The sequence below is a fragment of the Thamnophis sirtalis genome, unplaced genomic scaffold (genome assembly GCF_051295495.1).
Source record: "Thamnophis sirtalis isolate CommonGarterSnake01/CBP01778 unplaced genomic scaffold, rThaSir2_p1.2 scaffold_4, whole genome shotgun sequence".
Lineage (NCBI taxonomy): Eukaryota > Metazoa > Chordata > Lepidosauria > Squamata > Natricidae > Thamnophis > Thamnophis sirtalis.
The window spans coordinates 42,822,355-42,850,246 of NW_028261384.1; the positions used below are offsets into that span (position 1 = coordinate 42,822,355).

The 27,892-nt window shown below is 35.2% G+C and overlaps 1 protein-coding gene across 6 annotated transcripts in view; it reads left to right on the forward strand.

The window, feature by feature from the left end:
• Positions 1-27,892, forward strand: part of CREB5 (cAMP responsive element binding protein 5) — a 257,149-nt gene that overhangs the window by 90,188 nt on the left and 139,069 nt on the right. For all 6 annotated transcript variants that reach the window (XM_087712808.1, XM_014056906.2, XM_014056905.2 and 3 more), the window contains one exon: positions 12,035-12,207. In XM_087712808.1, coding sequence (XP_087568934.1) covers positions 12,035-12,207 — 173 coding nt within the window. The remainder of the gene's footprint in view (positions 1-12,034; positions 12,208-27,892) is intronic.

Consider the following 27,892-nt stretch of genomic DNA (forward strand, 5'->3'; position numbering starts at 1 on the left):
TCTTTTCAGTAACTTCTTTTTGTAGACATGATAAATTTACTTTAATTTGAATAATATGAATATGAATAAATTTTAGTTAAGTGCCTGATTCTTTATCATAGTCCTTTGATAGAGGCTAATCTCATGTGAATGACACTCCTGTTCAAATGCAATGCATAATAAATTAATACGGCTATATCAAACTTTTGCATATACCTGTAACACAATTACAGGTATACACAACTGACAAAAATATTAAGATTGAATTTTCTGCAAAGGTGATGCTCACTTCAATTCATTAGAGCAATAATCACAGTGACTCCAACAAAATACTATAAGATTTATATTTATCTTACAATGAAAACTTATTTTTGAGAAGACTTGCATAGTTATCTTTCACAAGATACAATGCTAGTATAATAGACATATAAAGCTGTAATTTGAGAAAAGCCATTTTGAAAAACAGATAAAATAAAATTATAACTTAAATTTTTGTTCAATTGAATTAGTGCTTTAATAGCCAGTGTATCCAATGATCTATTATTTGAAGTTTCCATGCAGTTATCTTCAGATTAGAAGCTCTTTTAGTGAATATTTCAATATTTTAGTGACAATGTTGTCACATAGCCTAAGTCAATAACAGAACTACATTTTTCCGGTCATGATACCATAAAGCTTTTTTTAGTCAATTTTCTTTTTATGAAGGATAAATAAAGACATATACCTATAGGGAATTAAAATGTAGGGAGGAGGGTAAATAAATTAAAAGTGTGTGTGTGTGTTGGAGTGTGTGTCTTACATACAAATGTGATATATAAAAATATTTGCCACAAATATTTTTTAATAATTAGTATTTCTAAAACAGGTATCAGGAAGGACAGAGTCAATCACAAAACATTTCTATATGAGAAAGTAGCCTTTTCCAATCTCTGTTGACTACAATCAATTTTGGTGTGTGTGTGTGTGTGTGTGTGTTTGTGTGTGTGTGTATTTCTGAATAGGTGAATGCTGCATTTTTCGGCCATTTTCTAACACAAGAGGTATTCTTTCCTTTGCAGCATGTTTCTTATCCTTTTAAAAAAAATAAAGGAATCTAGGTTAAAGTTAAGGTCAAGTGAGACAGGAAAGTTGGTAAACAGCTTCAGGTTGCTTAATACAAAATTAGAATAAAATAATGCAGTATAATAATTCCCAATATTTGGATGATGGTGATGATGATTTCTACAGCATATGCTGGAAAATATTCAAGACAAGATAAACTACTCTCACCTCACCATCACAACCAACTATGATTATAACTTATAAAATAGAAACTTATTTCATATTGATACTGTCATGTAAACTCTTAATAGGAGAAGACAAGGTGAGAGATTAACATCTATAGTCTGTTGCTTGGAAGGTTTAACATAAATCTTTCTGAGTGCAAATGTCTCTGCAAGAGTTATAGTTATTGACAAATTAGCATAATGTAATTGGCTAGCAAGGTCAACATTCTTCAAGAGCTTTATGCATGTTTACTGAAGATCAAGATAAAATTGTTCTCTGTATGATTGTATATATGTATGCATGATTGTGTACATGTTGGCATTGCTTCCTTGGGGCAAGATATTCATTTATTATTTTGTCTGTTCTCATTACTATGAGACATTTTTTTTATGTTGACTCCTATTAGGTACCCTTTTAAATGTCCATAGTGACATGATTTGGTTAAAGCACAGAAGGAGGAAGTTAGTTACAGGGTTTTTTAAGGAATTCCCTATCTTATATGTAATTGAAATGCTTACATGATTAACCTCAGAATAAAATAAATATTATGCTCCTGCTATCCTAAAGCAGTTCTAATAAATAATTAAAAAAACAATATTACATGAGAATGGTGCATAGAAACTATATTAGCATTGCCAGTCAATCATCAACTGCTCCTCTCTGATTACAGTAGCTAAAATCCACATTGATGTAATGTTAAAGAAATGGGCAGATTTTCAGAATTTACAAAATATTTAGAAGCATTGATTTCCAAGGTTATATCTTAAGTTAAAATTGCTCAAAGTGGAAAAGAAACAGGATAAAACAGGTAAAAAAGAAAAAGTTACTTATTGGCAGTCTATATGGGTTTTATATTTTTCTGCTAATTTAGCTATACTACAAAAGTAATAAATATAAGAATATGAGTGTGTGGGTGTAGATGCATATAGAATATATGTAATCAGTGTGGTTAAATGTTGGATTAGAAAACACTCACACAGCCCCTCCCCTTCTCTCATCATGAGAGCATCATTTTTATGATGAAATCCCTGAAAATGTATATAAAAATAAATTGCTATTCCAGTATTTTTAAATAGAAGATCTGCATGGGCTACTGTTAATTACTACTAATTGAATCTAACTTGTCAACATCTCTTTTTTGGGGGGAAATGGATTTCATTTTCCTGACAAAAATACCAAAGAGCAAAAAGCAGAGTAGCCTGCAATGTTTCACTAGCAGACATAATCTTGTTTGTTTGCTTTTAAAAATTACATTTAGAAAAGGAAATCGGTTTGCACCATTGACATTCTGCCAGATTCCTGTTTATAAACACATCAGGCAATGTCAAGAGCAAAAGCAAAATCCATATATGACTTCAACTCAAATATAAATAAAAAGCTGGCCATTCAGTTTAATTCCCTGCTTTTCAGCCTTCATCTAGCAGGATGCTATGCAGTTATCTTAGAGTGGCTTATACTAAATGACCCTAATTGTGCTGTACACATTTAGTACTGCTGAAATCTCATTGGAACATAAGAAGTGCTTTGTGTGGAATGCTGATTGAATGATGATCTCAGACATTTGATTGTTTGAGAAATAAATAACCTTTAGTCTGTGCAGTAAAGCGCTTCTTCTTTTAAAATGTGAAAATATGTTTTATTAGGATTTTCTAAGCAGAATATATTTTCCTTAAGGTAATATATTTTTATGGACAAATTGAATGGTTAGGGACAGTGGATTTCATGCATTTTTTAAAAAGTTTCTTCTTTCAATTAGAATTTTAAAAACCACAAACAAAAGTATACCCAAAACAAGATAAAATAAGGTTCTTCTGCTACATCTGGCATATATTGCATGTCAAGAAAGCAATCTGCACAGATACTCAAAAAGAAGATGAATGGAAAGATAGATGGATCTTGAAAACAGGAGGCATCTTTCATTATTCATTTCTGTTGATAATTAGAGGGCACCACTAATTAGATCATGTCAAAAAAATTAAGATAAAAGAGGAAAAACACTAAATCCATTGCATTTTTGAGCAGGCCATCACATCAGAGGAGTTAGTGAAGTTTACACAAATTGCTTGCTGGAGAAGAAATGAAAAAGCTCTTTTAGCCCACAAAGGAAGTAGACTTTATTTTAGAAAGCACTGCAAGTCTTCTATTGGTATGTCATTACCGGCTGTTAGAGAGACAGATAGACAGAAAGGGAGGGGGAGGGGAGGGAGGGAGGGAGGAAGGGGGAGGGAGGGAGGGAGGGAGGGAGGGAGGGAGGGAGGGAGAGAGAGAGAGAGAGAGAGAGAGAGAGAGAGAGAGAGAGAGAGAGAGAGAGAGAGAGAGAGAGAGAGAGAGAGAGAGAGAGAGAGAGAGAGAGAGAGAGACTTGTCCAAGGGCTTTCATTAAAGGATAAATCATGAAATTTGTTTTTGAGTTGGAAGGCTATGGGCATAAATGAATAAGTTTTTGTTTGTTTGTTTGTTTGTTTGTTTGTTTGTTTGTTTGTTTGTTTGTTAAAACATCCATTCCCTTCTTACTCTTGGAGTGGGAAAGGTGCAAGACAACCCACTATTTAAAATTATTTTGCTGTCACAATTCAACAGTGTGTTCTCTAAGTGATCTAAGTGCTACATAGTATTATTTTGTTCCCTTTTGGGCTGGACCAAAAGTCAAATGCAAACTATAATGAGATTAGAAATATAAGCATCTTTTTTATGAGATCATGACATCATTTTTGCTAGTTAGATTGTGCTGCATTTATTTATTTTAAAATCATATTTGTATCTCAAAATGTTGCTAGGATTTATAGGATGAATCAACACAAATAGTGTTGGTTGTTGTATGATGAGCCTCCCTTTGGGAAGATAACAAGAAGAAGATGATAACAATTATGACTAAGTTAATAGAAGAGTATTGTCTGGGATTTTATTTTTGAGTCTGGCAGATAAAGGTAAAAAGGAAGCTTAGAAGATTTTATATGTGTATATTGTTATGTGTGTATGTTATTATAGCAGAGCAAAATGCCTTCACTGAAGTAAAATAAAACAAGATTGCCTCAGGATTTATAACATTGGTACTGAAGTTCAATCCTGAGAATTAATAATATGTATGTAGCAGAGATAGATAAAATTTTTGGAGTTTTGTCAAATTTAACTGCTACAGTTTGGATATTATAAATCTGGAAATTGTGTTTATTATCGGATGCAGTTTCCATAAATACAATGCGTTCATGTTCACACTAGTCACTTAGAGTGTTGAAAACTGACCGATGGGACATACATTTCAGAATAGTCAGATGGTATCTGTAGAACTGGGCACAAACAACTTTTTTGAATTCTCGATCAAATCTGCAAACCAAGATATTGGATGGACATTTTTTTTTAATTTTTCCAGAAAAGAGAACATATTCCACATTTGCTTAAGGGCTAGACTAGATCCACAATAGTGATGGCACTGTCATTGAAAAAGCTCAGTGAGTCCAGGATGTCTAAATTTTCAAAAAGTGTTTATATGAGGAAAAGCAGTACACTTGCACATACTTCTTGGCCAGTTTTGCAATGAAACAAGTTGCAAGAGCACCTATCCTTTATCTATGAAGGTTTTGCAAAGATTCTACTTTGAAATACTGGTAATTTCTAGAACAGATTCTCCTTTTTAAAAAAAATTAAAAGAAACATACAGAAAATTTTCTGGGCCGGGCATCAGACCTAATGAATCTGGCCAGATGTCTACCCACTATTCCTAAATATAAATTTTTCCTGTACTTTGTGAGATGTAATGTGTGACACAGGGGCAACCAGGATTTAATTCTTTAAATATATGATCAGTAAACCTGTTTATAAAATAGTAGTTTAGCTTCTCTCTGCAATTCTGAGATAGGTTGAGAATGTTTGTAGCTCAAAGTTGAATGAAGGGTCTTTGGTGCTCTGAGAGCTATGCATCTTTCTTGCAGACATTTCATTACCAAAAACAGTTAATGTCATATGTTTGGATAGTGGAATGTCTGCAACGAAACAAGCTAGATCAGAGTACACCAAGGATGTTGAACCTCTTTCAGAAATGCTATTTTTTTTCTGGAATATAACAATAGCAATACAGTAATGAAAATTCAGTTTGATTGGTGAAAAAATGTCTTCAACAAGTGAAAATATACTCCTGTTTCAATAGGATTTGTCCATATAGTATATTCTGCAGAGCACTGATTCTAAGGATCCATTGATTCAAGATGGCTTTAAAAGAACATAAAAAAGAACAAAATAATAAAACTAGATTCAGCCCAGTTATCTTCAGCCAATAATATAGTTCTGATCTATAAAAAAATAATTTAAAATAATTGGAATTATTTATCTTACCATTGTGCCAAAATCTCCCTTAATTTTTTTCCAATTGATTGAGTTAGTGACTTCTGGCTTTTTAAGTTATTTTCAGGTTCTTTGAGAAATGTTTTTTGAATTTATTTTTTGATTTGAGTTACTGTAGGGTTCTAGTTTTGATGATTTGTGGCATAGATCTCCTGAAGCTTCTTTGGTTACCTATATTTCCCAGTTTGAAAAGGTCTCATGGAAGCAAAGAATCCTTTCACCTCTTAGAGACTTAACTGTAAAATGAGTAACAGTGCGCGCGCACGCGCGCACAAACACACACACACACACACACACACACACACACACACACACACAGCGACCCCTTGGCAACTTCCTAGCTAAATAAATCCAATATAATACCATATTCTGTCCTTAAGAATTGCAGCAAAACAAATTCTTGAAAAAAATATATCAGAAGTAAATTTTCTTTTATGATATTAATGAGAGCTATTAGAAATAATATTTAAGAGTTATCTGGATGTGAGATTAAGGCACCATATGTATATATTTTTAAATTTATTATTATTATTATACAATTGTATCACAGTGGCCAGTTATTTCACCGGATTTGGCATTGGTTACTAGTCGGGCCCCACCCAGGGCCCTCGGACATCGTAGCGTATTTTCGTAATATGCGTGCAGATCCAAGCAGTGTGGCTTTTTGCATTTGATTGATAGTGATTTTGTCAATTTTTAACTGTTTTAAATGTAATTCCAGTGCTTTTGGAATAGCACCCAGTGTGCCAATTACCACTGGAATTACCACTGCTGGTCTGTGCCATAGTCTTGAATTATTGTGATGATTATGATGATGATGATGATGATGATTATGATGATTATGATGATTATGATGATTATGATGATTATGATGATTATGATGATGATGATGATGATGATGATGATGATGATGATGATGGTTATTATTATTATAAACAATTGTATCACAGCGGCCAGTTGTTTCGCCGGATTTGGCATTGGTTACTAGTCGGGCCCCACCCAGGGGCCTAGGACGTCGTAACGTATTTTCGTAATATGCGTGCAGATCCAAGCAGTGCGGCTTTTTGTATTTGACTGATGGTGATTTTGTCAATTTTTAACTGTTTTAAATGTAATTCCAGTGCTTTTGGAATAGCACCCAATGTGCCAATTACCACTGGAATTATCACTGCTGGTTTGTGCCATAGTCGTTGAATTTCAATTTTTAAGTCCTGGTATTTTGCGATTTTTTCATGTTCCTTCTCGGCGACCCTGCTATCACCTGGTATTGCGATGTCTATGATTGTGACCTTATTTTTCTCAACCAGTGTGATGTCTGGTGTATTATGCGCCAGTATTTTGTCTGTTTGTATACGGAAATCCCACAAGATCTTGACCATCTGATTTTCGGTGACTTTTTCAGGCTGATGTTCCCACCAGTTTGTTGCTGTTTTAATATTATAATTTTTGCACAGATTCCAGTGGATCATTTGTGCTACTGAATTGTGCCGCAATTTATAATCAGTCTGCGCAATTTTTTTACAGCAGCTGAGGATGTGATCAACAGTTTCATCAGCTTCTTTGCAAAGTCTGCATTTGGCATCATCAGAGGATTTTTCAATTTTGGCCTTAATGGCATTTGTGCGGATAGCTTGTTCTTGCGCAGACAGGATTAGTGACTCTGTTTCTTTCTTTAATGTACCTGTTGTTAACCATAACCAAGTTTGTTCACTGTCCACTTTATCTTTTATTTTTTCCAGAAATTGGCCATGCAGTGCTTTGTTCTGCCAACTCTCCATTCTTGATTTTATCACTTCTTTTCTATATTCTTGTTTCGTCTGTTGGGCCTTCAGTAGATTTTTGTTCTTTACTTCGATTAATAGATGTTCTTGACTTTCTTTTAAATAATCAGCCAGTGCATGTTTTTCTTCTTCAACTGTTTGCTTCACTTGTAATAATCCTCTGCCACCTGATTTTCGGGGCAGATAAAGTCTATCAGTATCACCACGTGGATGTAAACTGTAGTGCATTGTCATTAGTTTCCTGGTTTTTCGGTCCAAAAGGTCCAAATCAGCTTGTGTCCAGTTAACTATACCAGCTGTGTATCTTATAACTGGTATTGCCCAGGTATTTATGGCCTTGATTGTATTTCCGCCATTCAATTTAGATTTCAAAATTTTCCTAACTCTGTTGGTGTACTCTCGCCTGACAGTAGTTTTTACTTCTCCATGTTTGATGTTATCCAACTGCAGAATGCCTAAGTATTTGTAGGCATCATTTTCTTTGCATTTAATTAATTGGCCATTGGGCATTTCAATTCCCTCACATGCAGTGATTTTGCCCCTTTTTATGGATACAGTGGCGCATTTTTCCATGCCAAACTGCATTGAAATATCAGTGCTGAATACTCGGACTGTGTTTGTCAATGATTGGATTTCTATTTCTGACTTTCCATAGAGTTTCAAATCATCCATATATAGTAAATGCGAAATTTTTTCAGCTTCTTTGGCTGTTTGGTAGCCTAATTTCATTTTTTTTAAAATTACTGATAGTGGGATCATTGCGATGATGAAGAGAAGAGGTGAAAGTGAATCACCCTGGAAAATTCCTCGCTTGATATTAACCATTCCGTAGATCTCATTCCCTACTGCCAACTCAGTTCTCCATTGTTTCATCGCCTTTTCAGTAAAGGATGTAATATTTTTGCTAATGCCAGTTGTTTCTAAGCATTTTATGATCCAACTATGTGGCAGTGAGTCAAATGCCTTTTTGTAATCAATCCAGACCATATTCAAGTTCGTTTTTCTGTTCTTACAATTTTCTAATATCATTTTATCAATTAGAAGCTGATCTTTTGTGCCCCTGCTCCTTCTTTTGTTGCCTTTTTGCTCTACTGGCAAGATGTTGTTTGTTTCCAAATAATCCATCATGTTATCTGCAATAATGCCTGTGAGTAATTTGAAGGTTGTTGGTAAGCATGTTATTGGTCTGTAGTTTTCAGGTGTTGTTCCTTTAGTTGCATCTTTCTGAATCAAGTATGTTTTTCCAGTTGTCAACCATTCATCAATTTGGCCCTTTTGTAAAATTTCATTCAGTTGCTTGGCCAATATTGCATGTAAACTGGTCAGATATTTGAGCCAGAAACCATGTAATTGGTCCTTTCCAGGTGATGTCCAATTCTTTACCTTTTTTACTCGATTTTTGACCATCTCAGTTGTTATTTCTAATACTTGCATTTGTTTGTTGCCAATGCTTTTCTCAAAGTCATGTATCCACTTTGCTTCCTTGTTGTAGTCCTTTGCATTTTCCCACAATTCTTTCCAGAATTCAACTGTGGCCTGTTTTTCTGGTTTATCACTTTTGGTGTCACCATTCACATTAAGACTTTGATAAAAACGCCGTTGGTCTAATCGAAATTGCTGATTTTGTTTATATTGGATGATTCGTGTCTCATATCTTTCAATTTTTCTAGCTGTTGCTGTTATCTGCTGTTTTACAATCTCTACAGCTTCATTGATGTTTCTTGTATCCAATCTATATCTTCTGATTAGCCGATCTATGATTTTGTTGTTTTTAAGCCGTTGCTCATGCATGTTCTTTAAGTTACTAGCATCTGCTCTTAATTTTTTGATTTTTTGTTCTAGACGGATTTTCCACTTTGGCTTTGATGCTTTTTCTGTTGTGTGACTAGGTACTTTAATTTTAATGCCTAGTTCATTAGTGACTATTACAGCTGCGCTATACATTAACTGGTTTGTTTCCAAGATGGATCCCGGTTCAATTGTTGAAAACACTGCATTAACCATTTTCATGATAGGGGCCAAAATTTTCTTAGGCACGGTTTTTAGTGATGGTAAACGTTGCCTTTCCTCATTAAGCAGAAAATGTTCCATGATCTTATCCTTCAATTCTTTTTGTTTTTGAGTTAGTTCATCAGTTGGTTCAGTGATAACTGGTTCTAGTGGTGGTGATGTTATTTCCTCCCCAAGAGCTTCTTCTGGGAGTTCTACTATACTGTCTTTAGTTGTGTCTTGAATATCAGTTATTTCCGCTTGTGATATTGTTTTTTGGGTTTTGCAATTTGCCTGAATTTCCTCATGTTCAACTTCATGATGATGATGATGATGATGATGATGATGATGATGATGATGATGATGATGATGATGGTTATTATTATTATTATTATTATTATTATTATTATTATTATTATTATTATTATTATTATTATTATTATTATTATTATTATTATTATTATTATTATACAATTGTATCACAGCGGCCAGTTGTTTTGCCGGATTTGGCATTGGTTACTAGTCGGGCCCCACCCAGGGGCCTAGGACGTCGTAACGTATTTTCGTAATATGCGTGCAGATCCAAGCAGTGCGGCTTTTTGCATTTGACTGATGGTGATTTTGTCAATTTTTAACTGTTTTAAATGTAATTCCAGTGCTTTTGGAATAGCACCCAGTGTGCCAATTACCACTGGAATTACCACTGCTGGTTTGTGCCATAGTCGTTGAATTTCGATTTTTAAGTCCTGGTATCTTGCGATTTTTTCACATTCCTTCTCGGCGACCCTGCTATCACCTGGTATTGCGATGTCTATGATTGTGACCTTATTTTTCTCAACCAGTGTGATGTCTGGTGTATTATGCGCCAGTATTTTGTCGGTTTGTATACGGAAATCCCACAAGATCTTGACCATCTGATTTTCTGTGACTTTTTCAGGCTGATGTTCCCACCAGTTTGTTGTTGTTTTAATATTATAATTTTTGCACAAATTCCAATGGATCATTTGTGCTACTGAATTGTGCCGCAATTTATAATCAGTCTGCGCGATTTTTTTACAGCAGCTGAGTATGTGATCAACAGTTTCGTCAGCTTCTTTGCAAAGTCTGCATTTGGCATCATCAGAGGATTTTTCGAATTTGGCCTTAATGGCATTTGTGCGGATAGCTTGTTCTTGCGCAGCCAGGATTAGTGACTCTGTTTCTTTCTTTAATGTACCTGTTTTTAACCATAACCAAGTTTGTTCACTGTCCACTTTATCTTTTTATTATTATTATTATTATTATTATTATTATTATTATTATTATTATTATTAAATGTTTATTCCACTCCCTATAAAGCAACTTTGGGAAGCTTACAGGTTATAAAACAAATAGAAAAATAAATATATTAAAATATTAAAACTATAGATTAAAAAATTTAAAACTCTTGACTGATAGCCTTAATTCATGCTTAACCTAATCAAACAAATCCTGAAAAAAAAGGAAAAAAAAGAACCAAAACCTCTCTTCACCAATAATTAATAGTCAGATTAGCAGACTATCACCATGATTAATACTAGACCAATTATCAAGAAATAAACAGTACCCAAACAAGGAACTCAGACAAATAAATTAATGGTAAATGACACCTTGAACAAGGAACCATCAACACTGACAGTGCAAACCCCATTCCTTTCTACCACTGATGATGTTACTTAGTTTGGCAATGAAAGATCTGCAAAAAACAACCAAGCTCATTTATATAAATCAGAAGTATTTTGTATACATCAAAGAATTATAATTAATTGGAATATTTCAAAAGACAAAAGTATGAAAGACAAAAATAACTGTAAATATATCCTACATTTGATAGCTGTCATTAAGTTGCTCATATTACTACTATTATTAGTTTTGCTTCTCTCCTTCCCTATTCCTAATCCCAAACATTGCCTTTATTGATTAACTGAACTGTACTAAAAGTAAACACTAGCATTGTTTACATATTTCTTATCCATTTAGCACATGATTGCACCTACCATGCAATTTTTAGCAGTAGTGGATAGAAGTCTATGGGGTACAATTTTATATCTTTAAACTTTATATGTGCAGACAAAAATCTCATCCTTTGAGATGGTTCCTTTTGTTAGCTTTAAGTTAGAAATATTCAAATCCATCTCTTTTTTTCTCTGAACTAAATGTTTTTCTGAGCTAATACTGCATTAAATTTCAAGTTTAACCTTATTCATTAATAAATGTTACTGATAGCATAATAGCAAAACAGCAAAAGAAACCTGAATAAAATAATACTCTTCTGCTGCCAGTGTAGTAAACATAGCATCAGGAAGAATATTGCTGTAAATCAAGATGTCTTATACCAACTTTGGAAAATCATTTTCAAATGTTATATATAGTGAACACAAGCAAAATGTTTGCATTAGAAATTATGACTCTGGACAGTATTCTCAGTTATTTTTTTATATATATTAGCTATTTTCAGTGGCAATATTTTACACGGTAAAAGCAGTGTTATCATTTCTTTAGAGCTGGTTAGAGTAAGATCAGTTGAAACTCTGTTGGCCAATAACATGTTTTAAGTATACACTGTTGGCCAATCTGTAGTTTTAGATATAAAAAAAATCTAAACAAATACTAGCTTCTAATTTGTTCATTCTGTCTTTCTCTCCCCACCTCCCCTTTTCACAGAATATGCCAATGCACAACAGTGTGGGAGATGCTATGACAGCACCAGGGGTGCACCAGCTCTCTAATCCTAGGATGCCAAACCACGACACCAGCATTGTGATTCAACAAGCCATGCCGTCACCGCAATCAAGTTCAGTCATAACACAAGCACCTTCAACAAATCGACAGATTGGGTAAATACATTCTCAGTAGTTCTTAAATATTATGTGGATGCAAACTATTGCCCTTAATGTTTTCTCCTGTAAAATAGAAGGGGATATTTTGCTTGTATTGGTATCTTCACCAGCATATGATGCCAGGTATGGATACCTAACTTTATCTTTTATTATATCTTTTATAACTTAAATATATACATATCTCTAACACGGCAGGCATTGTTGCTGAATTATTATACTTTACAGAATGTACCTGGGTTGCTCTGGTTTATAATATAAAACTTCATTGTTTATGTATCTCTTTCTGTGTACAAATACATTTGGGGGATGTATATGTGTGTATGTGTGTGTTTGATCACCTCTTTGATCAAACCTCTTTGATCAAACAACCATAGGACATTTTATTAAACTGTGATTAGATGAACTATGTACTATTGGCCTAGATCAGGCATGCTGCCTCAGGAATTCTGGGAGTTGCAGTTGGCAAATCTTAAAAGTTGTTAAAATTATAAACATCAGCCTAGATTACCATTCCTATTCTAGTGACACCTCAATTGGCAATATTGCTTCAAGAATTTCTCTGCTCACAAATTTAATAGCAATATTACTTAGATTGGAAATTGATACAGATCATTTTCTGCTGCTTGTTCTTCAGTTGCAAAACTTTCCTGCCTCAGAAGGTCAGCTTAATGTCTCATTATGGTGCTTTTAGATTAGCATGTTATGTTGAGTTTTATTTGTTTCCAATGTCATTTTATGATTTTATTGTGATTAATGCTACTATTATGTATTACATATTCATTGCAATATTTCCTTTCAAGGTAAGCAACATTATGCAAACCATAGAAAATAAATAAGAAATAATAAACTAAAGGAACTAAAGGCAGTTTATAGAAAAGGAAATATAACTAAATGTAATTTACCATAGCACTTTTCTTCATAGTTCACAATTCTTCATAAATTAATCTTGTTTCCATATGTCCATATATGCTTCATACATTTTTTGTCATTTTGTTATTTTTTAAACCTATTTAAACCTATTTTCTTTTTGAATATCTCAAGCTACCATATTTATCCTTTCTTTCTGCTCCCTTCACTCTTCATATATTTCTATTACATTTGACTTTGTTCTCTCTCTCTATAATATTAACATGCTTTGTACTGGTCACTCCCATTTGTATTTAATCACCCTGTGCTTAAGACACCATTTTATATATACCACTTTTTCATTTTTAAACAAAACATTTATTTTTCATAATATAATACCATGTTCACTGCATTTTAGTCAGCATTTGTAGGTTTTAAAATATATCCACCCATTTCCCCATCTAGCATTCTATCCAAGTGCACAAATTTACTGTATACCCTTGTTTTTTTGACATTTTTGTATATTTGCAATTATACTTTCCAGTTTCCTTGTCAAACATCCTGATTATTGGTACACTATTTTTCAGATCATAGTCCACATTGCTATATGCAATTTGTTTAACTTTCACCATCACCTCAGCTAACAACATGGCATCATATATGCAAAGTATGGTGCCTGTACCTATGCTTTGCGATATAATTCATATACTGCAAAGTATAGATACATTCTCATCTCTAAGCAGCAGACTTTTCATATGATCGGAAATATTAATTATACATTTATGCTTGAATACATTAAACAGCAAAGGGAATGTTCTGATCTTATTTCTCTTGCTGGCTAGGAAATTTTATGAGTTGTAGTCCCCACATCCTTAAGTTGCTTAAGTTGCCAAACTTGAGGAAAACCAGGATATAGTATTCAGAAATACATACCTACCTGAGGTGGCGCAGTGGGTAGAGTGCAGTACTGCAGGCCACTTCAGCTGACTGATATCTGCAGTTCAGCGGTTCAAATCTCACCGGCTCAGGGTTGACTCAGCCTTCCATCCTTCCGAGGTGGGTAAAATGAGGACCCGGATTGTTGGGGACGATATGCTGACTCTGTAAACCGCTTAGAGAGGGCTGAAAGCCCTATGATACGGTATATAAGTCTAACTGCTATTGCTATTGCTATTGCTATATTCTTTTTCTATATAAGTAAATGTATAGTATGTTTTCATTTATACATTTGTCCGTTAATGTCACTGCTTTTTTTGTTCTAATTGTTGTGTTGGCATCTTATTTTTTTTAACTTGAATGTTTATATTGCTTAAGGACGCATTTAATTGGTGATCTGTAAAAAATCTCAGGGAGTATGAAAGCATTTAAAGTCTTGATGTCTTATTTATTTTTGTGCATATCTAGGATTCAGTATTCATTTTTACATAAAACTCTTTGGATAGAAATTTCCTTTTTAATTCCGTACCTTGACTGATCAAACTTTCTGGGGAAAGTTAAATGGCACAATCAAAATACTTCCACTTTGATATATTTATCCATATTTTTAACATTTCATTTGGAATTTCAGGTTTGTATTTTAATATAATGCAAGATTAGTTATGGTACGGTATTGTTTGGCACATAACTAATTAGAAGAATGTAATACCTTGGGAAGATTTTTTTTAAAAAAAATATAAAGAACACAAGCAGCACAAATATGCTTTGTCATGAACTTTAAACTTTTTAGCAGTGTTGTCATGGTCTTAGTGTATTTAAAGGGAGAGCAGAATCAGGCCCAGAAGGCTGTAGAGAATCCCACTTTAGCAGCATTCTGATTTTAATCACAACTGTAGATAGCTGAGTGTCAAAATATGGCTCGGCCACCTGCAAATGTTTGCGCTGGCTGCAGTCCAACAAAAACAACAAATGGCAAGATAAAGTTTCATTTAGGCTGTTGCATTCAGCCTTTAATTCTGCAAAAGGCTGGGATTCAACTGAAGCATGTGTATTGCATTCCATGAAACAGAACTAGGTGTGCTTTGTAATTTATTTTTTATTTCCAAATTGTTGTTGTCTTCAAAATAAGAGAAAATGTAGTTGCATAAAAACAAAATAAAGGGTAACGGTTGCTGGGAGTAGATTGATGCCTATATATATAATATATACATATATTTGGAAAAGATATATATATCTTTTCCAAATATTCTAGTGTTCAATTAGTCCTATAAAACTGGGGCCCTAAAACTAGAATTGCAAGATGAGAAGGGATCAAGACTACCAGATTATTTGGGAAACAGCAAAGAATATTAATATGTGGGAAGAATGCATTATTCAAAAAACAACTCTAGAAAACAAGAACTGATTCTATCATTTCAGTAGAAACAGAAATATTTCCATTATTTGTGGCTTTTCTTGTTTATACACAACAGGTAGAAGTGTACCTGTAAAGGATAATTTGACATATTTTCCAACAAAGTGCTTGTATATAAGAAAAAAAAGAAAGAAGAAAAATAAAATATAATAGAGAATATAATAAAATATTAATAAGTGACTTCAAACTATTATAACAAGTATGAGCAAATTTAATAACTTTTTATCCAATTTAAGAGAATAGATATATATCTTCATTTCATATTCCTATAGGTAAATCTATGACATATCAACTTTTCAATACTGGTATCAGAAAAAAGTCTATAAATAATATTATTTTTTAAAAGTCTCATTTAACCTTGATAAATCAGATTATTTTCTTGGTGGAAATGTAGCCTTTCTTACCACAAATATATTTAATGCAATACAGTTTTAATACAACATTAAAACTGTATTGCATTAATGAACAATTCATAAAAAGGAATTCCTTCCTTCCTTCCTTCCTTCCTTCCTTCCTTCCTTCCTTCCTTCCTTCCTTCCTTCCTTCCTTCCTTCCTTCCTTCCTTCCTTCTTTCTGTATTTAATATAGTACATTAACAACTTGTATAAACCGGGAGAGCTAAAAACAGGGAGATGTGAGATATCAAGAAGTTAAATTCTATCAACATTAGCTATTTTTTCTTATCAACAGCATTATTCTAAATGTGAAAAGGTACGTTAAAAGAAAAAAAAATATTTGATGTTCCCAAGAGGGTCCCAAAACATATTTTGGAGGCATATCTAAACATTGGGTTTGGACCATTAATTAATTTATTGCAAAGTTGTATAACTATAATCTGTTTCACAACACTTCTGTGTTGTTCTGTGTAAACTACAAAGCAGCACATATTCACATTTGCTAATGAAAATATGTGGTGGTTTAATACTTTGGTTTACAGGAGTGGGCATCCTTAAACCCTACCCAACCCCTACTGTTGCATTTTATCACATTCCTGGGGAGAACCTTCTTCCCTGCAACCACTGACCATCCTTTTGTAGAGAACATTCCTTTTTGCATCTTTAGGATTACTCATGAAGAATGGAATATAAAATCTTTTTATTTGCATTCTTCATGAAAAGCAGCAAAGCAGCTAGGATGTAAAAGAGGCTAAATTCCCTGTCAGAAGGAGAATGTTCATTCCAGAAAATGAAGGGTTTTTTTAAAGGTATATTAAAGTTGAAAACTTAAGAAAATGGTGTAAGGGAAAAAAGAAATAATCACTAATCCAGGGATATGTACTCAGTAGCTACTCTCTCAGGTAGAGAGAGAGGTAGAGGCAGACAAAAAGATAGATAAACAGACAGACAGACGCAGACAGACTGTCATCATGGCAGTAACTTTTCCCATCAAAGCAGTACTTATTTATCTTTTTGTATTTGCATATTTACAAACTGTTAGGTTGGCAGGATCTGAGGCAAGTAATGGGAGCGTACCCCATCACTCTGTCCTTGGGTCTCAAGTCCAAGCTGTCAGTTTTTCAGATGACAGGCTCAGCATCTTAACCACTGACCCATTGCATTGTGCCTAACAATTGAATCAATTCACTGAAAAAAATCGCAATCTTAATTTATAATATTTTAATTAGTCAAATTCATAATAGTGTTTTGAAATCAGTGGTGATTTGAACACATTGAGAGTAATTTAAATGATGACCACCTCCTATAGTAACTCTAGAAAATTCCAAGTGGTTGTGGAAAACTCACTCCTTTCTGATTGCATGAAAGGACCTTGATGTATATTATAATCTTCCCTTTCTCAATGGCTTTGAATTGCAAACCATTGAAATAAATAATAATGATAATGATAATGATAATGATAATGATAATGATAATGATAATGATAATGATAATAATAATAATAATAATAATAATAATAATAATAATAATAATAATAATAATAACCACAATCCAGGGGTGGGTCCCAGCCGGCACTACTGTTGGTTCGCTCGTGTGCGTGCTTCACTCATGTGCACCAGTGGTGGGTTCCAGATCCGGTACACTGCGATGGGGCCGGGTGTCCACCACATGCACGGGCGCTGCACACATATGTGCACCCACCATCCGCAACATTCCAGCTGTTTGGTGGAGCATCGTGCAGGTGCTGTACACTGTGTGTGCCTGTGCAAATGGCCCGGTTGGGTCAAATACAGGTAAGGAACGCAGGTGGGCGGGCCCCTCCAAAGCCCTGCATTGGAATGGTGCTGAATGTACTTTATGTGTGCTGAATGCGCAGGCACAGTGCAATTAAAGTTGTTCTGCGCATGTGCAGAACTGAAAAACAAGATGGCGCCACTGATGCTGCTGACAGGGGAACCAGTTCAGGGACCTGGCAGACCTGGGTCACTGCTGGTTCCAGTGACCCAGGCTGCCAAACCACTACCAGTTCAGCCATGAACACATGAAAATTAAAAATAATAGAATCAGAAATAAAAATAATTGAATAATAAAAGGAACTAAACTGTTAATAAGATTAAGAGAGAGAGATTAAGTACAAGTTTTCTTGCCTAAATTCTAAATCTCAAATCTGGACATTATTTATTATTGTTATCTTCAACTTGCAGCACTCTCTGCTTTGAAATTTGAATCATTTTAAGTATTTAGTAGATACTTCACTATGTCAGATGTAACCTGAGTATGTACCTTCATGGCTGCTAAGCAAAATTTAGCTACTGAACATATACCATGGATCTGACAGTCTGCCAGGAGAGATATATATCATATCTTGTTTGCTTGGTAAGCCTGTAAAGAGGAATCACAATTAAGGGAACCTTTAAAAAAATGACAGTATAAATGAAGAGAAAATAGCTTTATTATCTATTATAAGTTTGATATTGAAAAAGAGAATCTCCTGTATACTATAAAATTAATAAAAAAGTTAAATATAAATAATACAAGGGTATACCTATTTCTTTAGAGTAAGTGTAGTGCAGAAATTCTTCAGCTGGCAATACATTGAATAATTTGTATAAGTATTTCCATGGATCATTTATGTCCAGCTGACAATCTATATGTGTAGCTGCCCTTTTCTCACATAACCTCCCTTAAGATCAAGGGAGGTCTGCAAAAGAAATTCCTTGAAACAACCAAGTAATTTTTTACCCAGTGGTATTTCATAAATCAAAAGTTGATACATCAAGCCTAAATCCAAATTGGTCCTCAGCTAATACTTTCACATTTTTTCAACTGGATTTTTTTTTTATAAAGGTATCTTTACTTATGATGCTTAATAAACTGTTTGGATAAAATTAGTTTAATTAGACTTATTTAAAAAAAAGATATTTATATAGATTTCATTGTTGGAGATACTATAAGAAATAGTAAATAAGTCCATCATTCAAACTTCAATTCAATTTTCAGGGTTCTGCATAAATCAAATACATCCTGACTTGTTTAAGAATTTCTCATGGTATAGTAGGTTTGAAAGTTTCCAAAGTAGTGAAAGGGTATTAGTTAGAAAAAGGCTTACAAATTACCACACATGGGCCAAGTTCATGAGCTGGTAGAGTAAATTGTTCATGGAAGTGGTTGACCCATGTCTCTGGTGAGATCAAACTCCCAGGCACTTTTAACTTTTAGAAGTTAGAAACAAGGTGCCAGAAGTCAATGGAATTCTCCCACCCTACTACTTCTGGGATTCTTATATGAATAATTTCTCCTTGACTTTTTGCTACTTTACCTTTTTATTGTTTGGGAAAGGCCTTGTCTGCTTTATTTAAAAAATGCAAATAATACTCACATGCATCAGTTAATGAAGTTTCAGATATCATGTTCTTTATCAAACCAAATTCTGAGTCACTTGGGACTGAATTTCCAATCAGGAGTAACAGTAGTACAAGAAGTTCCTTCAGAAAGATGATCATGTACTGGTAAATATTTGATATTCCCTTTGATGAACAGCATAACATCAGCAAAACAACATAAAATAAATGCTATTTATTTTACAGTTGCTCATATAAAAGAACATAGTTTAACAAAACAAAAATGTCAATATAAAAATATAATAATGATTCATACTGTACATCTTACTGTACATATATACTGTACATATATATTAAATAATATCAGCTATTTTTGAAAGTACATCAAAACTAAAAAAAACCCCTAAAAATTATGACATCTGGAAGAAACAGTTACAAATATTTTATGTCACTATAAAAAAAGACCTGTTTGTAATATATCTTCATTTGGCAATGATATTTCTAACATTACCTTAACTTTTGATCAGAATGCACTTAGAGAGCAAATTTAAAAGGGGAAAATAGCTTTGGGATAAAGCTGAAGTGATTGGAAATTGTAAAATGCAGAAGATTAAGAAGTGCTTATGAAATTCCAAAATAAAAACCTGATCTGCTATTCTCAACTCCTTATCACCTCTTTTTGGATTATAAGTAATAATACTAATAATCCAAAAAAAGAATAAAACTATTTTATTTAACAAGACAGTTATGTTCACAACATTTTAAAAACTATTTGTAAAGTACCTAAATGACAGTTCCTGGGGTCTGGAATTTTTGTTAATTTACCAGATGGACTTTACATTTGGTCTAGCAATGCAGATGCCTGGATCACTATTTGATTCATTTCTCAATGACTGCCTGATGAACTGCAAGATTTGCCCTTAGTCACCAATGAATATATAAATCATTTAGCATCAAAGGCATCACTGGGGCAGGACCACCAGGCAAAGGTCCAGGTCCAACATTTGGAGGACCTCCACATTGACACACCAGGGCTTGCTTTTATAGATTTTAAATTGTTTGCATTTAAACACCTTATTCTTCTTCACACATTTCTCTTTTACCTTAGTTTACAACAGTGATGGGATTCAATATTTTTTTACTACTGTTCTGTAGGCATGGCATGGCTTTCTGGACATGGCAGGGGAAGGATACTGCAAAATCTCTATTCCCTCCCCACCCCACTAACCTGCTTTCCAACTCCGTTCTCCTGTTCAGTGCAACAAAAGATCAGCTGGGAGGCAGGGAGGCAGTGGGGGTGGGCTAGCCTATTTTCTGGTTCTCTGAACTACTCAAAATTTCCACCACTGGTTCTCCAGAACCTGTCAGAACTGGCTGAATACCACCTCTGGTTTTTCAAGTAATAGACGCTTGTTTCTTATTGTTCTTTTTATTTTTTATTTTTCAAAGACAAATTTTATATTATAAAGAATTTTTTAATCACATCAAACACTTTAATTTTTCTATAGGACTTCTTTGAAAAGCCATTTATGCCCAGGTGCACCTAGGAAATCAAGATACCAGGCAGAGTTGCCATCCTCTGCAGTGTACTTACTTAATATAAATGGTAGAAGAAAAACTACTATATAAAACCAGCTGGTTTTGCCTGGGAAGAAAGCAGAAATTTGGTGAAGTGAAAGATGGGGAACAAAGTTGCAGAGAGGTTCGCAAAGAAGCAGAAATAAAGTAAAAGGGAATATAAGACAAAAAAGGGAAATAAAGATAATAGAAATTAGAGGAATGTGGAAGGGGTAAGCTCCCAGAAAATATGTTGCCAATGGCTTCTTAATTAGGACACTACATACCACCATTCAACATTACAAATAGGCATAGTGCAGTGCACCAGAAAGTAAACCCCCCAGTAATTCAATAGAATCCTCTTTTCTCCTATTTTACTTGCACTTGCAGATAATACCTATGTAGGCAGCACAGTGACTGAAGAGCACCTCTGTATATATTCCACATTGGCAGGCCCTGTACTTGAGTCAAGTTATTCATGCATGGGTAACCTGTACCGATAAAAGAAGTAACATTGGTGAGGACAAGTCAGCTTGAGCCAGTTTTCTTTCTCTTATATTGCCTTGTATGCAAAAAACTTGTACAACTATACTTGGTCCAGTTCCTTAGCAATGGATGCCTGGCTAAAGCCTTAGAGATTCCCAAGTAAAATGCTACCACAACCTGATAAACCAAGTAATGGATTCCCTGTAACTGAGAGCAGTTCAGACCAGCTTCTTCATATTAACCTTATCATATCAGGCATCACAAAGCAGATAGACAGGTACATCTGAGAGATCTCTGAACCCAATTAAAGTTATGCCACAAAGAAATCAAATTCATGTGGTTTGCATTCAGAAAGTTATATTTGGTGAGCTCTAGTTGCTTTTACTTTGTAACCTAATGCACACCATGTGAACATTTGAAATGCTTTTAACAGTTGAGACCAGCTCAAATAACACTGAACCCGAGCAGCAATAAAGAATGAATTAAGACTGATTTCAGCTTGCAGTCAACATTATTTTCTTCTTGCTTTAGAAGCATGTATTCTCCTTCATGTAATAGTGCAGTAGCTCTCTTATTACTTTTTCAAAATAGAAGGCCTCAGAAGGCAAGTGCACTAGATCAATTGCAAATCTGAATGTTCATTTGGGAACAGGGGTAAATACTATTTAATTGGCAGCTTGAGTGATATACTTCAGTACTAATTCTGCCATTAGAAAACAGAAAAGCAGGATATGCCTGAGAAAGAAGTGTATATAGTCATTATTGGGAAAATAAATTTTGCAGTGAAAAAACAAAACATTTATAGAAATGTTTTGAGTGTATATCAAAAACACCTGAGATGGTAGAACTGAATTGCTTTTTGGTTCTATAAAAATGAATTCAAGATTCGAATAGAGCTGTGCATTAGAACTCATGGAGTACTTCAGTGAGAATGGTTATTTAACAGAGTTCACTGAAGAACAGTTGCCTTTCCCTCACACTATCATTTCTGAGATGTCAAAGTGTACATTTTAAATTAGGGATTTCAAGAAAGTATTTAAAAATTGCCCTAGCACCAGCAAAAGACTCCGACCCAGTAATTCCTTAATGTGTTAAAGACTCCACTGAATAAATAATGTAAAAAGGAAGAGACAAAGACTGGAAGGGGGGGGAGAATTTGTGCTAATTTCAACTCCATTATAAACATAACATCATTGATTTAGTGGGAGAGAGAGGGAATTTTACCCTTCAGAGGTTAAGCTAAGCAATGAAAAATTAATAAACAAGTACTTAAGTTAAGCAGACTGTGCCTTAAACCATTAAAGAAGATCAGTTTGTGAAAGCCTTTTATAACCAAGTGTATGTTAAAAATGGGATTCATCCAGAGTCTTTCTCTTGGATATTGTCCACTCTCTGTCATAATAGGAAGGTTTGACCCAAAACCTTACTTTTAATTTACTACCTTCTTCAGTTAAATATTACAACTGTTTGCAATGTTGTGAAATATATTGTCATAAAACTGAATAGGATAGTCTCATGGAATATATTTTTAATATTGCCCATAGTAGTTTTCTGTTACAAATTTATTTTATTTTTATGCAGTTGTCTTCAAATCAATTGACGCAACCCAAAGTTTTTCTCTGAATGTCACTGAAGTCCTTGTACACTTTTGTTGTGAATCCATTTTTACTACATTTAAGTTCACTCTACTCTATAAAAAGTCCTTTAAATGAAAGAAGTCATTTTCTTTCTAAACTATAGTATCTGCTAAATCCAAATATTTTGTTTTTACAGAATTATGAAGCAGGATAAGGGGTGGAAGTCCAATAAATGGGAATAAATGTAAAACATTTGGAAACATTTGTTTCAGCCCTAATGCCTTTTCATTTTTGCCCTCCCTCCCGCTCCCCTCTCCTTTTTTTAAGCACATGGAAATCTCAGGGTGAAAGGTTAAGGTGAGCTTCTTTGGGTTGGATTTGTATTTCATCAGGTTTCATTTAACTAAGAGCAAGAGATACAGTTTCAGGGGAAAGAGGAATAAGGTGTTTTATTTAAACATTGTTATTTTTTTAACATTATAATAGGAGGGAGTAGTTTTGCAATTCTCTCTTTCCAAACACACATAGTTCCAATAAGTACCATAAGTACAAGGAATGTTGCCCTGTGCAGAGACCATGCAAAATTCTAGTGAGAAAGATGGAATCTTATCAGGAGACAAGAACAGTCTATCTTTGCCCTGAGCCATTACTTTAATACAGGTGCTAATTGTTTTAACTTAGAGAGAAAAATAGCATTTCTGTAATTTAATACATGTACCAGAGTGCTGCGTTCTGTTGAGACACCAAATGAGTTTTTTCATATAACAAGTGAGCATGATCCGGATTGCAACCTGGATCCTATTTTTATTCAACATTTGAACTTTGGGTTTCACCACAAAGAACAGATGGGTTCTTCGTGTCATATTTGACTCCTCAATGTATACTGTGTTTTCCAAAAAATAAGGCAGGGTCTTATTTTCTTTTGACCCCAAAATAGGATCTTATTTTCAGGGAGGTCTTATTATTTTTGAGCTGCAGGAGGCAACGAGCTTGGTCACCTCATGGCTGCTGCTGCATTGCAATATTTTCAGGGGGGGTATTTTCGGTGAGGGCTTATTTTAGCGCATGCACTCAAAAGCCTGATTGGGCTTATTATCCAGGGAGGTTTTATTTTCAGGGAAACAGGGTAGATGTGTGAAGAAAAAATATCATCTGAATGATCCTTACTGTATCTCACTCTATAGCTGATTCACCTTACTCCTTCTGCCATGAAAAGCTGCCTCATCAATATTCTTAAAGCTCCACATTAGTTGCATCATTTCATTAAGATGTTAGATCTAACTTTGAAAAAGGCTGAGCAATTTGGTTTATGTAGGCCTTCTCAAACATCAGCTTTCTGAGGTTTCCATTATCAGAAAATCCTTTCTATCAAGAGATATTTATGACCTAAGTTTAGCAATGTCTGAATCCCCGGCCACTATAGTGTCAGCTCTGTTATGCTTGAGAAGTGCAGAATATATTCACAAAATACAGCTCCTTCCTCGTCCACTATCAACTACATGAAGACAGGGGACTCTGTCTGGACTTCAGATTGTAGATATATTACATTGTGAATGTTGAGGCTTGGCTCTGTTCTATTTTTGAATATGCCACATGTTTTCCTAAACTGAGCATATTGTAAGATTTATAAATCCAGGTAGGCATTAAGTTCTCCAGTTTTTCCACATATCTGACCTCTTCCTATCTATGTCATTCTCTATGATAGCCATACTGATTGTCTTATATAACAATGACAAATAAGCAATTTATTTAACACACACACACACACACACACACACGGTAAGAGGAACAGTTCTGGGATAAGGGATAAATATATATATAATAGATTAGGAGCCTAACTGCAAGGGATCATGCATAGTAAAAGTTCCACTGTTTCTGTAAGTTCAACAAAAATGCCTCAGGCAAAAATAGTAACATCTACATAGTAAAGAGACTCCATCACTGACATGTCACTCTTATGTGGCATAGACATATTATTTTTATTTATGACATGATTTAAAAATCAGGATTTAATTTTTCATGAAATGGTGAAATTTTATCTTAATAGGCATAGCCTTGTAGAAGAAAAACTTGGAAAGAAACTTATAGATGAGCTATTCAACTCTCTGACCAATGCAAGAATCTTCTACTACAGTTTCCCTGCTGCAGACAATGTTTAAATATTTCCAGAATAGTCCACTACCTCTTGGGATAGTTATTCTGATGGTCAAAGGGTTCTTGCCATTAGAGATTTTTCCTGATGGGGAACCAATCTACTTTCTTGTAATATAAAACCACTGTTGTATGTCATATAATTTGGAACAATTCTTCTTCTGTAAGGTTCAGATAGAACATAGCCAATGCTATCAACATTTCCATCATTCTCAGTGCTTTCAAGCATTCCACATTTTTTTCTTCCAGGCCCATCTTGATTCTTCTATTCTTAATGTACTGCAGTTTGCCAATGTTCCTCTTAAACTATGATACCCAGAATTGGACACAATAGTCTTGTGCAATCTGGAGACAATATTCTTTGTGCTGTCTTGTTGCAGTCTGATTGATGCAGATAGAAAGGAGCAGTGACTTTTCTATATACCGTATATACTCGAGTATAAGCCGAGTTTTTCAGCCCACTTTTTGGGCTGAAAAAAGCCGGCTCGGCTTATACTCGAGTCTACAACTGGATCCGGCAGTGCTGTTGCCTGTTGGAGGAGGAGGGGATTCCTTCCTACGAGACCCCGTCCAGAAAAATGCGGGGAGCGGCAGCGGAGCCCCGGGGCTGCTTCTGCTCCATCCGCTGGACTGTTTCCTCGCCTGCCCGCCCGCCCGCTCATTCATTCCGTTTCCTCCCTTGCCTGCCCCCTCGTTCATTCCGTTTCCTAGCCTGCCTGGCCACTTATTCCTTCCGTTTCCCTCCCCTGCCTGCCCCCTCGTTCATTCCATTCCCTAGCCTGCCTGGCCACTTATTCATTCCGTTTCCCTCCCCTGCCTGCCCCCTCGTTCATTCCATTTCCTAGCCTGCCAGGGGAAGGATACTATGAAATCCACATTTCCTCCCCACTCCAGGGGTAGGATACTATGAAATCCCCAAATCTCCCCACTCCAGGGGTAGGATACTGCAAAATCCCCAATTCCTCCCCACTCCAGGGGAAGGATACTATGAAATCCCCAAATCCTCCCCACTCCAGGGGAAGGATACTATGAAATCCACATTCCCTCCCCACTACAGGGGTAGGATACTATGAAATCCCCCAAATCCTCCCCACTCCAGGGGTAGGATACTATGAAATCCACATTCCCTCCCCACTACAGGGGTAGGATACTATGAAATCCCCCAAATCCTCCCCACTCCAGGGGAAGGATACTATGAAATCTACATTTCCTCCCCACTCCAGGGGAAGGATACTATGAAATCCCCCAAATCCTCCCCACTCCAGGGGTAGGATACTATGAAATCCACATTTCCTCCCCACTACAGGGGTAGGATACTGCAAAATCCCCAATTCCTCCCCACTCCAGGGGAAGGATACTATGAAATCCACATTTCCTCCCCACTACAGGGGTAGGATACTATGAAATCCCCCAAATCTTCCCCACTCCAGGGGAAGGATACTATGAAATCTACATTTCCTCCCCACTACAGGGGTAGGATACTGCAAAATCCCCAATTCCTCCCCACTCCAGGGGAAGGATACTATGAAATCCACATTCCCTCCCCACTACAGGGGTAGGATACTATGAAATCCCCCTAATCCTCCCCACTCCAGGGGAAGGATACTATGAAATCTACATTTCCTCCCCACTCCAGGGGAAGGATACTATGAAATCCCCCAAATCCTCCCCACTCCAGGGGTAGGATACTATGAAATCCACATTCCCTCCCCACTACAGGGGTAGGATACTGCAAAATCCCCAATTCCTCCCCACTCCAGGGGAAGGATACTATGAAATCCACATTTCCTCCCCACTCCAGGGGTAGGATACTGCAAAATCCCCAATTCCTCCCCACTCCAGGGGAAGGATACTATGAAATCCCCAATTCCTCCCCACTCCAGGGGAAGAAATAAATATTCAAAAACATTATTGGTATCTATTTTTATTTTTGAAATTTACCAGTAGCTGCTGCATTTCCCATCCTAGGCTTATACTCGAGTCAATAACTTTTCCAGGTTTTTGTGGTAAAATTAGGTGCCTCGGCTTATATTCGGGTCAGCCTATACTCGAGTATATACGGTATAAGATTACATAACTGCCAATGTAGCCCACAATTTTATTTCTCCTTTTCACATTATAGCGATAGCACTTAGACTTATATACTGCTTCACAGTGTTTTTATAGCACTATAACTTATTTGCAGAGTCAGCATATTGCCCCAATACACACACACAGAGACACACACAAAATTGTATTTTATTCAGAATCTCAAAATGACATACTTCGATTTTATTTACTACTCCTGGTGTACTGCTTAATTATTATTTTTAAACTGCTATTGTGTTTCAAAATAATTTAATTTTTCCCACAATTGACATATTAAGTGTTTATTATAGTTTTGCAATTACTGTTGCTAACTGCCAGAAGTCTGAACACATTATGGCAGCAATAGAAGTGTTATTTCCCTTTCATGCTTATTGAAATACTCTCAGCATGAACTCTCACACTAAGATTCCTGGATCTCTGTACCTGTGAGCAATTCCTTTATATAAAATGCCTTTCTATTCTGCTATTCACTTTTGAATAAATATTATATTACCAACCAGTTTTTGAATTCTATTCATGAGCTTCATTCCACCAGATTTCAGTAAGCCTACTAAATCATTTGTTTACCTAAATTAAGAATTCTAGTTTGTCCTGTTTGTTACCCTTCTGTCCTCCATTCTTGTGTTCCACATAGAGTTACTGGAATATTTTGGTAATATGTTATCCCCTTTTTCCATTTTTATTTGTTTCCTATATTAATGTGATACGTTGGATGCCACCACATCCCGAATACCCATGCTAGTACTAACATCTGATGTTTTGTGAACTACTACTCTTTTCCTCCATGGTTTAGTTTAAAGCCATCAGATCAGGTGGAAATATTGTTTAAAGACTTCCAAACATATCCTTCAAAGTTATTATGCAAGTTCAACCAACTCTTACCAGGTGTAC